At 40.1% G+C, this 17,829-nt stretch overlaps 1 protein-coding gene and 1 long non-coding RNA gene across 2 annotated transcripts; both read right to left on the bottom strand.

The window, feature by feature from the left end:
- Positions 1-1,353: 1,353 nt before the first annotated feature.
- LOC309355768 (vomeronasal type-2 receptor 26-like) lies at positions 1,354-17,500 on the bottom strand. The gene is made up of 4 exons (XM_081886885.1): positions 17,357-17,500; positions 4,296-4,523; positions 3,605-3,731; positions 1,354-2,463 (listed from the first exon to the last, which is right to left on the bottom strand). Exons 1-4 carry the CDS (start codon positions 17,495-17,497, stop codon positions 1,562-1,564), a joined length of 1,398 nt encoding a protein of 465 aa, XP_081743011.1. The 5' UTR covers positions 17,498-17,500; the 3' UTR covers positions 1,354-1,561.
- LOC309355937 lies at positions 5,848-9,046 on the bottom strand. The gene is made up of 3 exons (XR_014162648.1): positions 8,885-9,046; positions 6,969-7,260; positions 5,848-6,579 (listed from the first exon to the last, which is right to left on the bottom strand). It is a non-coding gene; the product is annotated as an uncharacterized lncRNA (long non-coding RNA).
- Positions 17,501-17,829: the final 329 nt, after the last annotated feature.

Below are 17,829 nucleotides of genomic sequence, written 5' to 3'. Positions count from 1 at the left end.
CTCCAGGGCTCTGGCCTTTCGCTGACGCCTCACACAAGCCCTTCAGCACATTCCAGGCAGCCCACGCTGTCGTTACGCCCTCCAAATGAGGCCTCAGTGACGCATCAACGCATGCTTTGAGCATCTCTAGCTCTTGATGCAGCCTCTGGCTATCTTCAGCCAACACAGCCCCACAGCTTGCTTCACCTGCTCCAGCTGCTGGCCGGCCAAGGGGTGATTTTGGCTCCCACTGGTTTGCTTCCCAGAAGCCTTCAACCAAGAACAGTCCCCTTATTTTTCTGGACCACGTTGCCCAACTCTTTAGAGTGAGCTTTTCCAGAGGTATATTCTGGCTTTCAGCCATCTTCTCCCGTTCTCCCAAGGGGCCCCTCAAGCTGTACTCACTCCGTACCAGCTGCTTGGCTCTCCCTTCCGTGGAGAAACGTCTTGAGCTGCGTCTCAGCTTCCAGCTCTTAGCTGCTTTTCAGCTCCAGCTCTCTGTATCAGAAGCTCTCACTGTCTCTCGGAAGCAGGCAATTAATCATTCTTGCTCTCCGGCACCCACGCAGCTCCCGTTCCGCTCCTCAGCCGCAGACCGCTGACTTCAAAAACATTCCTGGAGCTCACACCGACTGCTTTACGAGCGTTGTCTGACCTTCCATAACCTGTTCGGATAGATATCGATCTTCCCTGATCGATAGGGCCGCGATCTCAGACAGCTTTACGATCCCAATCAATCACTTACAGCGGTCCGGCACGCTTCCTCCCAAGCTGCGCAACTCCTGCTGTCTCTTCTCAGTCACGGCTTTTAGCAGAGTGGAACACAGCGTGTAAAGCAGTCTTGCTCTTTGTAAGCACACATAGACAGGTTCGTCTATTTACAGCTCTTTATTAAAACATTTCAGCATCAAAGACCAGGGCTTCTTTCAGCCATGTCTCTCTCACAGATACACAGAGAGAACAAGTGAAAGTACAGGGAAAAACTCCTCCTCCTGAGCTTCTAAAAGCTTCTGTCTCCGCCCAGCTGTAAGCTGACGTCAGCAGGTGACACACACCAGGGAATTTAACCAGTTAAGTTCTGAACTATAACACAGATGACCCTGAGGGATTCCTCCAATGATACAATGCTATGATTTTATAATGGTGGGCAACTTGCCATAAACAAAGGATAAATGGACACATTTTAAAATCAAACATCACAAAAATAATATCAGAATAGGATAATAGAACAATATGATGGCATATAGGCTGGAAGCATCCCTCCAGTGGGATCTTCTGGGAAGATACAATCTGGAAACTCACCTTCAGCTCCAGATAGTTCCTATGATGTCCCATAGGATATCAGCTGATAATAAGGTGGGTGTGGTTTGGGCAAAACAGGGCCCACCAGCAAGTTGTTCCTCACTCCTGAGCTAAGGTGACAGAGCATTTTAATTTGCTTTAATTTCAAAACCCTAAATATCCCAAATTGATCCTACGAAAGAGTATCACCTCACAGGATGTATTCAAGGTAACCACTTTTACGGAAAACTCCCTTATATATAACAATACAATAGAATAGAAAGAAGAAGGAAGGTTGAATTTACATCCTTCTCCTTATCAGTTGCTCCCTGTTGTTCAGCTCTGGCTTCAGAATAATGATGTAGCATTTAGGGGCAAAGATGCAGACCAACAATCCAGCACTGGAGGACAAGATGGAGAAGATCTCCACCACCACCATGGATTTCCCTTTAGTGCTTAGGTAAGTTGGGACAAAAGACAACCAAACACTGCAGAACAGCAACATGCTGAAGGTAATAAACTTGGCCTCATTAAAAGTGTCTGGCAATTTGCGAGCTGCAAATGCCACAATGAAGCTGGCAATGGCCAGGAGGCCCATGTAGCCCAAGACACAGTAAAACATGGTCACCGAGCCTTCGTTACACTGCACAATGGTTTCTTCCATTACCGAGTGCATGTCTTGATCGGGAAATGGTGGAGAGGTCATCAACCACCCAGTACAAATAATCACTTGAACAAGGGAGCAGGAAAGGACAACGCAGTTGGACAGCTTTTTCCCTACCCACTTCCTCATACTGGACCCAGGCTTGGTGGCCATGAAAGCTGCAACCACGGTGATGGTTTTGGCCAACACACAGGAAACAGCCACAGAGAAGACAATGCCGAAGGTTGGTTGGCGAAGAAGGCAGGTCATTTTGCCAGGGTGTCCAATGAATAGAAGAGATGAAAGGAAGCAGAACTGGAGGGCGATGAGGAGAGTGTAGGTGAGATCCCTGTTGTTGGCTTTGACAATGGGAGTGTCTTTGTGCTGAATAAACGCTGCAAGCACCAAAGTTGTGATCAGGGAAAAAGAAAGAGCAAGTGAGGCCAAGCTGATCCCTAAAGGTTCTTCATAAGAAAGAAAGCTGATAGTTTTAGGGATGCATCCATCTTTCTTCTTGTTTGCATACTGATCTTCTGGGCATCTGAAGCAGTCAGCCATATCTGACAAACAGAAGAAAGCCAAACTCCATTTGCAATTCATCTGTGTTTTGTGCTGACTATGTAGCCATTATTGATCCTGTTGATCTGTTTCAAACCTTCTTTATTGTCAGAGAGCTGGTTGTATATTTGAATTACTCATTACATTGCTATTGAATCTGACAGAGGTTTTGTGTGTTTTTTTACATTTTTTTAAAAGTGGCCATGCTGTGGCCCCAAGATGACATAGTGAGTGGTATCCTTGGTTTTTTGGGTGGGCAGTTAACAGAGACCCCCCAAAAAAGGTATTTTGCTCCCATATTCATTTGTCTCCAGGTTAGAATGCTTTTGCCTTTCCTTCAGTAAGTGCCAGTAGCCATTGCTAGGCATTCTAAAGCCTTTGTCAAAATGATGGACAGAAAGTCACATCAATAGGGTGGATTGTAAAGAGTGAAAAGATCAAGGCATGCCACTTGGACAGATGGGGCCCAGTATTGTCTATCTCCCCCCCCCCCCCATATATGCAGTTGCCTCCTGGGAACGTGAATGCCTGTCTAGCCACATACAAAGCTCCAACCTTGTCCAACTCTGAAGGATGTCGAATGCACATACACCATCAAGTGCAATGCCATTCAAACAGCAAATGCTGGTTGGAATTAGTGCCATGATATTTCCTCTTCCCTGAAGCATAATGAATAAAGTTCTGGCCTAATTACACTATGGATGATATCTAGCATGCTTCATTCTGACTACACACATCATTTGCAAATCTACAACTTCTGTACCATTTTACTACTTGATAGGTTCACTCAGTGTGTTTTTTTCCTAAACAAAGGTTTAGGGGTACTCTTCTTTTCCTACTTATATTTCAGTATTGCTCCTCACTGAGGCCAAACTTAGATACACAAAATGTTTAGGGGCAGGCACACTGGGAAAATAAGCACTGGGTTCACTTAAATTATGTGTACAATAAAATCATTTTTGGGGGATGGGGGAATTACTTTCAGATCCACCAGCTTGGGATTTCACCAGGCTCTTTTGTTTTTGAACGTATTGATGACGTGTTACTGGAAAGTAGCAATAAAATATTCACACCACTCCAAGCAGGAAAGTGTGGTTTTCAACAGAGACGTGCTAATCTTGTACAATGAAAACTGTCACATACCATTCTGGTTCGAAATCTTCCCTTCTGGACATGGAGTACAATCATAGCAGCAAAATTTCTGTCCTTCCTTACTTTTCTTCTGATAGCCCACATGACAGTAGTCATTGCACACAGAAATTGGCATCCCCTATTAACAAACAGGAAATAATTTCGGAAGGGATAAATATTTGAAATAATGTTTCAGCTTTATACAGATAAATCTAGGGTCATTTTGTTAACTAATTATCAGAAAACAGAAACTTTATACCATATGTGGCATTCTCCTAAACCTGTCAGTATTTGGTAAGCCTTTTTGAAATTCACACTGCCTTAGAGGCCACAAACTCAAAGTGAATGAAACAAGTTAACCTGAAACGTCATCCATACTCTGCCCCACAAGCATAAGAGGCCATTGTACAAGTAGCTTAAACAAGAATTCAGTGGAGGAGTATATCAGTATGTTCATCAGTAGGAGAATGTGGGGCCTACAAGTAAACTCCAGAGTCATAGGAGCAAACATCTAGGGGCCAAGGTCCCTTCACATACACCCTCAGTAAAATAATTGAGGCACCTACCCTCTCCCAGAGGTGATGGGCATTGTCATTCCAAATGTGTGCATGAGCCACGTCTTGCAACTGATTAATCGGTGCAGGGCCTACCTCCCCCACCCCAATATTTTATTTAAGTTGGCACCCCTGCCTAGATTCCAGACCTGGTTAAAATCACTGTGCCATATAATCATGTCCTCATTAATGAGGAATTCTTTTCCATCAGGTGCATCAGAATCAACCCATCCAATCTTCAATCGAAGGAAGGACCTGTTTGGGAACGTGACTATGTTCATGATGTCAAATCCCCCTTCCACTTCTCTTTGATCAGTAAAGGACACGGTTTCTCCAGCTGAGTTGTTAAATGAAATGTCATGAAGAATAGGATGCAGCTAATAGAAAGAGAAAATGAAGTTGAATGGGAATTGGCATAAATGAGATTTTGAATAAAATTCCATGGTTTACAGAAACATTTCTTCATGAAGCTTATTTAGATATAGTAAATGTAGCTTCAGTTAACGAAGAACATGTGAAATATATGTGATTTTGACACAAAAGATGAAGACTTTATTATGCTTTGGAAGCCCTTTTTATTTATCTCTAATATTCCTTTCCCTTTATTTTCTCCTTTCCCTCTTTTCTTCTTTTTTTCTTTTGAGGTCCTAGATTTGAGGCCCTTGCTAAGGTCCAGGGATTAACTATTCATAGGGGTGGTCATGGCGGGCCCTTGACAGAAGACAGGGAAGCATTGGCCCCCCAGAGTGAGAGGTAGGGAGGAAATAGGAGGGATCTCATGTGAGAGCTGTGAATTTCCTCTCGGAAAGGACTTGGTATTCTTCCTGTTTTGACTGTAGCTTTTGTAGCTATCATATTATTGTATGGTGAAGAACTCTAAGAAAAATATTATTTGGCGAAAAGAAGTACACAATTTAAGATGCAAACATTATTTTTTTTCAGTGAATACAATTTGCAATACCATTTAAACAGAACTTCTGATTCCTAATTTGATAAAGTCCTTATTTTTTTTCTTTTAACAATAAATAAAATAAATTAAAGACAGCCTAAATAAATACTATTACTACAGATTGAAAGCAGCATAAGCTTGGACATTATAACTGAACTTATTTTTCCAAAATATAACAAAAAAATGTTTTTTTTCCATAGAGCTGTTAGGGTGGTTTATATGTATTCTTTTATAAGTTGGTGTAATCATAGTTACTATGGACCAAATTTTCTCCAACCATTCAGATATTCTTAGCTATTGTTGTCTTAGCAGCAGTTTATGTGAATGAACTACATTTCTTGATGATATTCTGGAATACTATCTAATAATAATCATAATCATCATTTATTATATATACTCCAGCCATTTGGCAAGGTCGCCCCATCCACTCTGAGAGGCTTCTAACACATATTAAAATATAATCAAACATTAATAAATTCCCGATACATGGCTGCCTTCAGATGACTTCTAAATAATAATAGTTTTATCAGATAACCAAGCAGAAATGTCTTAAGTTCCAGTGGTAGATAAAGTCATGCAGATAATGATAATATTTTTTCTCTTCATTCTCAGAACAATACCTGCCAAGGCTCCAGATCTTGAAGTTTTAATCGTTTGCTTCTACTCATTGCTCTCTGCTTGGATCTAGTTGAGTAAATGTTATGCAAGGCATGAGCCACAGCATAGACACCATTATAGATGCTGTAGCTGTGACCAGTCATGCTCATTTCAAACAGAGACCTTGGAAGACTCTGCAACCTCTCCTCTCCAGTACACATACCATAGACCTCCATTGGTGCATTGAAATTGGGAAGAATACAGTCAAATGCTTGCTCCCAGAAGCCTTTAATGAAACCATCTCCCTGGCTCCGGGAAGGCTTTATTCTCTGAAGAAATTCCTTGAATGCTGGAAGATTTTGTGAGTGGATTGTGAAGGAAAGGGAACCCTGGAAGAGCAGAACATTCCAAACCTTAAGAAGACCCATAGATATGAAATCAGTCCTTGCTGTAAAGATCCATACCTTTTTAAATGATGTGTTTTTCTTATTTGTAGGATCTGGCAGAAATATAATAATTCTCAGTGATATAATTGCCAGAGATTCTCCGTAAACAATAAATGTAGTGACCTTATTATCTCTGATTTGTATATACATATGTAAAGCTATATGATGCATTTCATCCACATTATCAAAGTGGACTTCTTTTGGAATTTTTTGTGTGAAGGCTGAGCAAATTCCATTTTGAGAAAGCAATGGCTCCAGGGTCTGCAAGAAATGTTCTCCACTGTTATCATTCAGAGCAATGAGTCCGATCCACGTCCATCCAAAATGCTTAAGCAAGCGGATAATCCCAAGAAACTGGTGGGCTTCATTGGGCACCATGCGGTAAAAGGAAGGAACCTGTCTTGCATCACTCTCCGTTGGGGGAAATGAACCATACGCAAACTAAAAGATAATGTACATATATTTTCAGGTTATATGGAAAACATTCATCCTGTACCTTTTGGCTTTTTATTCAACAGATTCTAAACTTTCTAATTGCACATTTTGATTTGAGCTGTGACCAGATCAATCGCATATCCCTAGAAATAAAGCAGAAAAAGCAATCTACAAGGAATATGGGATAATGATATATAAGGCTTGTATATAACTAAATTTTAAATTATTGATCATAACTAAGATGGATGCATTAATTTTGATGAGTCTGTTCTCAGTAAAACTACTGACTGGAATACTTCCCAATAGGTCCGCTCCGTCTAGAACACACAACCTATGGGAAGCAACCCATAGAGGCAGGAAGAAAAAATTCTCATTGACCCCTTCATACCTCTTACCTGTGGAATCTTATAGAGACCTAATGTGTCTGCCATATGGAAGGTGGTATCATGGCCAAGTCCCCCAATGGTGGATATGAGGGTTTTCTGGGTGTCACATTTGTAGTTGGGGACAAATGTCCTCATTTTGAAGAGGAGGTCTAGAGTCGTACGGTAGGTCATCCTTGAATCGTAATAGCTGTCATAGATGTGGAAGCCAAGTGTGATATTGGGCAAGATGTTGGGATTCTCATTGACTTCTTTCACAGCAAATGCCAATGCAAGGACGTGCTGATAAAATTTTGGCACCATACTGTAAATAAAGTAAATTAGGTACAAATATGAATATACTACAATATTGGACATTTTCTCTTTCAAACTGAAATGTAAATGTTATATTTGTAATTGATACATCTAAGCTAATAAAATCAATACTGTCCAAAGATCAGGACATTACTACTTTACATGATAGTTTCACATACCTGATGCTCTGCTATTGCATGACATTTCTATCTCAGTTGATCAAGAAAAACAAAAATGCGAATCTATTTCTCCTTAAATAGCTCACCACTTCATTTAACTGAAAGCTGCAGTTTTATACACCCTTATGCAAATGTCCCTATGAATTCAGATAGCCTTTTTTCTCAGTACAGTGGTAGCTCAGGTTAAGTACTTCATTCGGTCCTGAGGCCCGTACTTAAACTGAAACTGTTCTTAACCTGAAGCACCACTTTAGCTGATGGGGCCTCCTGCTGCCGCCGCACCGCTGGAGCACGATTTCTGTTCTTATCCTGAAGCAAAGTTGTTAACCTGAGGTACTGTTTCTGGGTTAGTGGAGTCTGTAACCTGAAGCGTATGTAAGTCGAAGCGTATGTAACCCGAGGTACCACTGTATACATTTGTGGTAGAGTCAGGAAAGTTTCTTCCAAATTAGAACTACAGGTTTCAGGTGTGCAGGCTACTGTAGCTAAGGAGAGTCATTGATATTGCAGAAAGGGGAGTCAGATGTCAGTGGTTTTACCTTCACACTGGAAGACATAGCTGATGGCAAAATTTGTCTCCTATTTCTTTAGGTTTTCTAGCCCAATGTCAGCCTCTCTTTCTGGGATAATTCCCCATTCTGACAATATCAGGTTTCTCTGTGCTATCTAACATGAACTTTAGCTGTCCCTGCCTGCCTCAACAAATTTCAACCAATTTCCATATCCCTCCATAGCTTTCTGAACTTACATTTTGGTCCAGGGATTTTCACCATGATGTAACTCCTCCCATGGAGTACCCCCACCCCCCGATCAGGAGCCAGAAAATAAATGGAATAATGGAAAGACAAATACCCTCATGAATGTCAGCGGCAATACAACTAACCTAAGAAATTCAAGTCTGTAAAGGACCTTGAATATGAGGTAGTAAATTATAATACTCCTTCAAAAGGCAAGGAAGCTTTAGGAGATCGAAGAATGGTGTATAATTTTATCCTTTGAATATATCTGTAATAAATATATATATATATAATAAAAAGTATCCAGTAGCACGTTGGAGACCAAATAAGTTTGTTCTTGGTATAAGCTTTCGTGTGCATGCACACTTCTTCAGATACTAGCATGCACATGAAAGCTTATACCAAGAACAAACTGCGTCAGACCAACAGGGCTACCTACCTATAGCTGTAATGTAACCTTAGGTATTTATTACATTTTTACCCTTCTCTTCCCCATTGTAAATACACCATTTGATTCAAATAAACTGTGACAATGGCTAGATTCTTTTTTAAAAAAATTACAGAAAGGTTTTTTTTAATTCAAATATTCAGGCAAATTATGGCTCCCACTGCAGCTTGAAAATGTCAGTGATAAAAAAGGCCCTCCCTTTAGGATTCCTGTCTGAAGGGCATGAAATAAAGAAAAGGGCAATCCAGAGGGGGAATGGAAGATTCTTACTATGAAACATCAAAAACGTTCTGTGATGGGTGATCCTTATACAAAATTTCATAGAAATTGTAAAAGCTCTGAGAAAGAACTCCACCAATGATGAATTCACCTGGCTGGTACCACTCATGTTGAACAGGAAAAGGATTATTCCTGGGACAGTGGATAGAATTAGAGGTAATAGAAACAGGAGTTATCAGAAACAGCAACACCAATAGCAACATCCTGACAACCTAGCTTAAGATATACATTTAATCAATGGGTTGCAAATATATTCCTTGAGAAATAACAGAAATTAGGATGTCCTAAATTGAACAGATAGAGCCCTGTCTGTCTCTCCCCCTACACTAGCTCTCCATAACATATGAGCTTATTTTTTAAACACTTTTAGACTTGCTTGTTGATTTTTTTCTTCCCTTCAGGAAGCCAACTGGGGATTTGACCTGGTAAAGAAATTGCAGTGATTTGAGTAATTGCGGAATAGGAACATTATTTACTTATTCAGAGTTTAGAGTCTGAGTCAGACTTTTACTTTTTTTACTCCTAATCCTGCTGCTTAAATAATAATAATAATAATAAAGTGGCAGAAGGGTTTTTCCTTGAGGTGCTAAGAACAACAAGAAACTCTGACTGAAGAGACTGTCATCAGGATATAAAGTAGCAGTTCTAAATTTTGAGATTAAGACCATTTCTCAACACCAGTTATCTTCAAGGAAATGGGAATTCTCTTCTGGATAACCTTCCATAAAGTTTAAGCCTTTGGTGAGTGGGACCAGAAACAAAAGAGCACAGAACACGTAGTCTAAATTTTAAGAGGGTTTCATGTCTAATTTATACTGTCCGACACATTCACGTTGCACTGTTCTCTATTCAGAGCATCAAGAAACATTATCAGAATTCAATGTCATATTCTGGGTAAGCAAAAACACTGAAAATATGAAGCAGAGCATGGGAGGCATATCTAGTAGTTGTTGGGGTTATTATTGAGGATAATGATTATTATTATTATAAATAATAATAATAATAATAATAATAATAATAATAATACATCATAGATGTATAACCCTCGAGTGATATTGGGTAAGATCATGGGGTTCTCATTGCCAAGGCAAGTCTGTGCTGGTAGAATTTTGTCACCATACTGCAAAGGACGTTAATCAATTTACAGTTTCAGAGGAGAATTTTCTAATTAATGAAATCAACAAACCACAGTGACCTAATGACTTTTCCTTGGTAAGCTAATGACAACAGGAAATTCAGAGTGATTTCACTGGGTAAACAGGAGTGCTAAATTTTGAGATTAAGGCTACTTCCAATGCCATTTCCCTTTAAGATGTGGCAGCGCTTTTGGAACTCCTAATAACTTTAAAGGTAAAGGTAAAGGTACCCCTGCCCGTACGGGCCAGTCTTGCCAGACTCTGGGGTTGTGCGCCCATCTCACTCAAGAGGCCAGGGGCCAGCGCTGTCCGAAGACACTTCTGGGTCACGTGGCCAGCACACGGAAACGCCGTTTACCTTCCCGCTGGTAAGCGGTCCCTATTTATCTACTTGCACCCGAGGGTGCTTTCGAACTGCTAGGTTGGCAGCCGCTGGGACCGAGCAGCGGGAGCGCACCCCGCCGCGGGGATTCAAACCGCCGACCTTTCGATCGGCAAGCCCTAGGCACTGAGGCTTTAACCCACAGTGCCACCCGCGTTCCTAATAACTTTAGGCATTCACAATAAGTTTGTGCTTTTAGATACCTGTTGAAAACAGTTGGACCTGATGAGCATTTACTGATCCCAACCCTAATCCTGTGGAAAGCCATCTAATTAGATTTTAATTTTATCCTGACCTGTTTTTAGGAGGTGATTTAATTACTGTTTGATTTTATACCCGTGTTATATATTTTATGTTAGCTGCCCTGAGCCCAGCTTCAGCTGGGGAGGATAGGATATAAAAAAAAGTTGTTTATTATTATTATTATTATTATTATTATTATTATTATTATTATTGGAACATTCAAACATATGATTTGTTCTGTCCTGTTCTTAAATCTGAGTGGCATATATTGCCCTACATAATGTAAATATTGAGGATGCCTTTGATGTATCAAAGTTTTAGTTCAGCAATTACAGTACCATCTTAGATGAGGAGAGCATATACTCCTGCTCGATATTAGCAAACAATGCATTTAAGGTTGAAGGAAGACACTCAGAAACTTAATTTTAGTTAACATGTTTCTTTATTGAAAGAAATATAATTCAGTATTACAGAACAGAATAATATAAGGTAAATCAGTCCCATATAAGAAATACATTTTTATAAGTGAATAGAAAGTAAATCAAGCTACTATTAATTTCACACTTTTCAATGCCTTTCCCTACTGCTTTTCTATCCACAAAAGTTCATTTTTATTATTAAGTTTCTTGTCCTAAAGCAGGAGTCAGTAACATTTCCCCACATTTGGCCAGATTGATCATTCTCCCAGTCCTTGATGGACAAAGTTTGAGAGGTGGAAGGGACAACCAACCTGTCTGTCACTGGGATTCAGAAGGCAATGAGTCTTTTAAATGAACAGTTACAAAGTGGCTTGATCAGTGAGGTGGAAGCAATTTCTCTAGCAAAAACCAAGCTCCCCTCCCCCTGCACCCTTTTTATTATCACTTTCAGTGGAAACTATCTCCCCCTCCTGGAGCACCATGGGCTCCCATTACCCATCATCATCATCATCATCATCATTGTTATCATTATTGAGAGGGTAGAGCCCCAACCAATGGATGCAAGTTATTAGAAAAGAGATTCCAAATAAACATCAGGATCAATTTTCTGATTATAAGTGCTGTTCAACAGTGGAACAGACTTCCGTAGAAGGTGGTGAACTCTCCCTCATTGAAGGTTTTTAAGCAGAGGTCGAATAGTCATCTGTCATGGATGCTTTAATTGAGGTTCAATCATTTAAAGGGTTGGAACAGATGACCCTGAGGGACTCCTCCAACCATACAGTGCTATGATTTTATAATGGTGGGCAAATTGCCATAAACAAAGGATAAATGGACACATTTTAAAATCAAACATCACAAAAATAATATCAGAACAGGATAATAGAACAATATGATGGCAAATATAAAAACATACTAAAAAGCTGCACCTGAGTCCAATAAATACAACAAGGTTTCATGAGCAACAGACAACTTTACAAGGTAACATATGAGTTTCACATGCTCCTAGAAAGACCTGTCTCATGATGTTCCTCAAAGTCCTTCTCCTGCAGAATCTTCTTATAAGACTTTCAAATTGAGGGGCTGGGAAAGCTGGAAGCATCCCTCCAGGGGGATCTTCTGGGAAGAGACAATCTGGGAACTCACCTTCAGCTCCTGATTGTTCCTATGAAGTCCCATATGATGTCATCTGAGAATAAGTTGGGTGTGGTTTGGCCAGGAATGGCCTGAGAATTGAAAACTCAGCTGGGCAAAACAGGGCCCACCACCAAGTCGTTCCTCACTCCTGAGATGAGAGAGGATTTTAATCTGCTTTAAATTCAAAAACCTAAATATCCCAAATTGATCCAACAAAAAAGTATCACCTCAGAAGATGTATTCAGGGTAACCACTTTTACACATAAAGCCCTTATATATAAAAATACAATAGAATGTAGAAAGAAAATAAATTTACATCCTTCTCCTTATCAATTGCTCCCTGTTGTTCAAATCTGGCTTCAGAATAATGATGTAGCATTTAGGGGCAAAGATGCAGCCGAATAATCCAGCACTGGAGGACAAGATGGAGAAGATCTCCACCATCACCATGTATTTTCCTTTGGTGCTCAGATAGGTTGGGATAAAAGACAGCCAAACACTGCAAAACAGCAACATGCTGAAGGTAATGAACTTGGCTTCATTAAAACTGTCTGGTAATTTGCGAGCTGCAAATGCCACAATGAAGCTGGCAATGGCCAGGAGACCCATGTAGCCCAGGACACAGTAAAACATGATCACTAAGCCCTCATTACATTGCACAATGGTTTCTTCTGTGAGTGAGTGCATGTCTTGATCTGGAAAAGGTGGAGAGGTCATCAACCACCCAGTACAAATAATTACTTGAATGAGGGAGCAGGAAAGGACAATGGAGTTGGATAGTTTTTTCCCTACCCACTTCCTCATACTGGATCCAGGCTTGGTGGCCATGAAAGCTACAACTACAGTGACCGTCTTTGCCAACACACAGGAAACTGCCACAGAGAAGACAATGCCGAAAGTTGGTTGACGAAGAAGGCAGGTCATTTTGCCAGGGTGTCCAATGAATAGAAAGGTTGAGAGGAAGCAGAATAGGAGGGCAATGAGGAGAGTGTAGGTGAGATCCCTGTTGTTGGCTTTGACAATGGGAGTGTTTTTGTGCTGAATAAACATTGCAAGCACCAAAGTTGTGATCAGGGAAAAAGAAAGAGCAAGTGAGGCCAAGCTGATCCCTAAAGGTTCTTCATAAGAAAGAAAGCTGATAGTTTTAGGGATGCATCCATCTTTCTTCTTGTTTGCATACTGATCTTCTGGGCATCTGAAGCAGTCACCCATATCTGACAAACAGAAGAAAGCCAAACTCCATTTGCAATTCATCTGTGTTTTGTGCTGACTATGTAGCCATTATTGATCCTGTTGATCTATTTGGAACCTTCTAGATTGTCAGAGAGCAGGTTGTATATTTGAATTACAGGTACTCATTACATTCCTGCTGAATCTGTCACACTTGTGTGTGTGTGTGTGTGTGTTTTTGTCTTGTCTTTTACATCTTTTTAAGTGGACATGCTGTGGCCCCAAGATGGCATAGTGAGTGGTACCTTGGTTTTTTGGGTGGACAGTTAACAGAGCCCCTCCCCCAAAAAAGGATTTTGCTCCCATATTTAATTGTCTCCGTTAGGATGTTTTTGCCTTTCCTTCAGTAAGTGCTGGTAGCCATTGTTAGGCATTCTAAAGCCTTTGTCAAAATGATGGGCAGAAATAGGGTGGATTGTAAAGGGTCTATAAAGTGATAAGAGCAAGGCATGCCACTAGGTCAGATGGGGCCCAGTATTGCCTATCCCCCCCATACATATATACCATATTTTTTGCACAATAACACTCACTTTTTTCCTCCTAGAAAGTAAGGGTAAATGTCTGTGCGTGTTATGGAGGGAATGCCTACGGGTGGCATGCCTACGGATTTTCCTCCTCTAAAAACTATGTACGTGTTATGGTCGGGTTCGTGTTATAGAGCGAAAAATACGGTAGTTCCCTACTTGCCAAATACAAAGCTCCAACCTTGTTCAACTCTGAAGGGTGTCGAGTACAGATACACCATAAAGTGGAATGCCATTTAAACAGCACATGCTGGTTGGAAATTCCTCTTCCCTGAAGCATAATGAATAAAGTCCTGGCCTAATTTCACCCATGATGATGTCTAGCATGTTTCACTCTGACTACACACATCATTTGCAAATCTACAACTTATATATCATTTAACTACTTGACAGGCTCACTCAGTGCTTTTTTTCCTAAACAAAGGTTTAGGGGTACTCTCCTTTTCCTACGCATATTGAAATAGTACTCCTCAATGAGGCCAAACATAGATACACAAAATGTTTAGGGGAAGGCACACTGGGAAAATAAGCACTGGGTTCACTTAAATTATGTGTACAATGAAATCTTTTTTGGGGGTCGGGCTTACTTTCGGATCCACCAGCTTGGGATTTCACCAGGCTCTTTTGTTTTTTTACATAATGATGACGTGTTACTGGAAAGTAGCAATACAATATTCAGACCACTGCAAGCATGATAGTTTGGTTCATAACATAGCATATAACTTCTTTTCTACAGAGATTTGCTAATCTTGTACAATGAAAACTGTCACATACCATTTTGGTTTGAAATCTTCCCTTCTGGACATGGAGTACAATCATAGCAGCAAAATTTCTGCCCTTCCTTCCTTTTTTTCTGATAGCCCGCACGGCAGTAGTCATTGCACACAGAAATTGGCATCACCTATTAATAAACAGGAAATCATTTCAGAAAGGATAAATATTTGAAAGAATGTTTCAGCTTCTGAAGTTCAAATAAGAAAGGGGATCTCTCATCTCAGAAACATTGGTACATATATCGTCCAGCATTTCCACCGTATAAAGCAGTTAGTCCTTTACCTTTCTCACCCTGATCTGGCCACATTGATCCATGCGACGGTCACCTCCAGGCTTGATTATTGAAACTCACTCTACATGGAGCTGCCCTTGAAGTTGACTGAGAAACTCCAGTGGGTGCAGAATGCCGTGGCGAGGCTCCTTATGGGGTCCTTGCCGTGGGATCACATTCATCCAGTGCTTTACCAGTTCGTAAGGCTGCATTTTAAATTGCATTTTAACCTGTATTTTAAATTGGTGGTTTTTTTCCTATTATATGTTTCTGTAATTTTACTGAAGTTAGCCGCCATGAGCCTAGCTCTGGCCGGGGAGTGCGGGGTATAAATAAAATTTATTATTGTTGTTGTTGTTCTTGAGAAACGGGAATGAAAGAGGCAAAAGACAAAATGCAGATAAAACTAGGGTCATTTTATAAACTAACTTTCAGAAATCAAAAATTTTATAGCGGAAATACCATATGTGGCAGATATTCAAATTTTGTGTCACTCTCCTAAACCTGTCAGTATTTGGTAAGCCTTTTTGAAATTCACACTGCCTTAGAGGCCACAAACTCAAAGTGAATGAAACAAGTTAACCTGAAACATCATCCATACTCTGCCCCACAGGCTTAAGAGGCCATTGTACAAGTAGCTTAAACAAGAATTCAGTGGAGGAGTATATCAGTATGTTCATCAGTAGGAGAATGTGGGGCCTACAAGTAAACTCCAGAGTCATAGGAGCAAACTTCTAGGGGCCAAGGTCCCTTCACATACACCCTCAGTAAAATAATTGAGGTGCCTACCCTCTCCCAGAGGTGATGGGCATTGTCATTCCAAATGTGTGCATGAGCCACGTCTTGCAACTGATTAATCAGTGCAGGGCCTACCTCCCCCACCCCAATATTTTATTTAAGTTGGCACCCCTGCCTAGATTCCAGACCTGGTTAAAATCATTGTGCCATATAATCATGTCCTCATCAATGAGGAATTCTTTTCCATCAGGTGCATCAGAATCAACCCATCCAATCTTCAATCGAAGGAAGGACCTGTTTGGGAACGTGACTATGTTCATGATGTCAAATCCCCCTTCCACTTCTCTTTGATCAGTAAAGGACACGGTTTCTCCAGCTGAGTTGTTAAATGAAATGTCCTGAAGAACAGGGTGCAGCTAATAGAAAGAGAAAATGGAGTTGAATGGGAAATAGCATAAATGAGATTTTGAATAAAATGCCATGGTTTACAGAAACATTTCATCATGAATCTTATTTAGGTATAGTAACATAGCTTCAGTTAACAAAGAACATGTGCAAAATATCAGTGATTTTGACACAACAGATGGAGACTTTATTATGCATTGGAAGCCCTTTTTTTATCTCCAATATTCCTTTCCCTTTATTTTCTCCTTTCCCTCTTTTCTTTTTCCCTCTTTTTTTTCTTGTGAGGTCCTATATTTGGGGCTCTTGTTAATGCCCAGGGATTAACTTTTCATAGGGGTGGTCATGGCGGGCCCTAGGCGGGAGACAGGGAAGCATTGGCTGAGAGGTAGTGAGGAAATAGGAGGGATCTCAGATGAGAGCTGTGAATTTCCTCTTGGAAAGGACTCAGTATTCTTCCTGTTTTGACTGTAGTTTTTGTAGCTGCTATATTATTGTATGATGAAGAACGCTGAGAAAAATATTATTTGGCGAAAAGAAGTACACAATTTAAGATGCAAAGATATTTTTTTCCAGTGAATACAATTTGCATTACCATTTAAACAGCACTTCTGAATCCTAATGTGATAAAGTTCTAATTTTTTTTTAAAAAAAGCTTTTAACAATAAATAAAAGAAATTAAAGACAGCTTAAATAAATACTATTACTACAGGTTGAAAGAAGCATAAGCTTGGACATTATAGCTGAACTTGTTATTCCAAAACATAACAAAAAATTATGATTTCTTCCATAGAGCTGTTAGGGTGGTTTATATGTATTCTTTTATAAGTTGGTTTAATCATAGTTACTGTGGACCACATTTTCTCTAACCATTCAGATATTCTTAGCTATTGTAGTCTTAGCAGCAGTTTATGAGTCTGAACTAAATTTCTTGATAATTTTCTGGAATACTATCTTATAATAATCATCATCATTTATTATATATACCCCAGCCATCTGGCAAGGTTGCCCCATCCACTCTGGGAGGCTTCCAAAACATATTAAAATATAATCAAACATTAATAACTTCCCGATACAGGGCTGCCTTCAGATGACTTCTAAATAATAAGTTTTATTAGATAACGAAGCAGAAATGTCTTAAGTTCCAGTGGTATATAATATCATGCAGATGATTATTATTTTTCCCTCTTCGTTCTCAGAACATTACCAGCCAAGGCTCCAGATCCTGAAGTTTTAATCTTTCACTTTTTCCCATTGCTCTCTGCTTGGATCTAGGGGAGTAAATGTTATGCAAGGCATGAGCCACAGCATAGACACCATTATAGATGCTGTAGCTGTGACCAGTCATGCTCATTTCAAACAGAGACCTTGGAAGACTCGGCAACCTCTCCACTCCAGAACACATGCCACTGAACTCCATTGGCACATCAAGATTTGGAAATGCACAGTCAAATGCTTGCTCCCAGAAGCCTTTGATGAAACCATCTCCCTGTGTCCAGGAAGGCTTTATGTTGTGAAGAAATTCCTTGAATGCTGGAAGATTTTGTGAATGGATTGTGAAGGAAAGGGAACCCTGGAAGAGCAGGACATCCCAAACCTTACTAAAACCCATTGTTATGAAATCAGTCTGTGCTGTAAAGATCCACACCTTTTTAAATGATGTGTTTTTCCTGTTTGTGG

Source organism: Podarcis melisellensis (genome assembly GCF_964234715.1).
Source record: "Podarcis melisellensis genome assembly, chromosome: 13".
NCBI classification, from domain to species: domain Eukaryota; kingdom Metazoa; phylum Chordata; class Lepidosauria; order Squamata; family Lacertidae; genus Podarcis; species Podarcis melisellensis.
Note: the sequence above shows the minus strand (reverse complement) of the source record. Positions and strands in the feature narration are given on the sequence as shown.

Excerpts from the sequence above, each read along its gene's own strand:
- LOC309355768 (XM_081886885.1), bottom strand. The coding sequence starts at position 17,497 with ATGACTGGTCACAGCTACAGCATCTATAATGGTGTCTATGCTGTGGCT. Across the intron at positions 3,732-4,295 it reads GGCACAGTGATTTTAACCAG|GGGATGCCAATTTCTGTGTG; the intron begins GTCTGGAATCTA and ends GTTTGTTAATAG. Across the intron at positions 2,464-3,604 it reads GAAGATTTCGAACCAGAATG|ATATGGCTGACTGCTTCAGA; the intron begins GTATGTGACAGT and ends TCTGTTTGTCAG.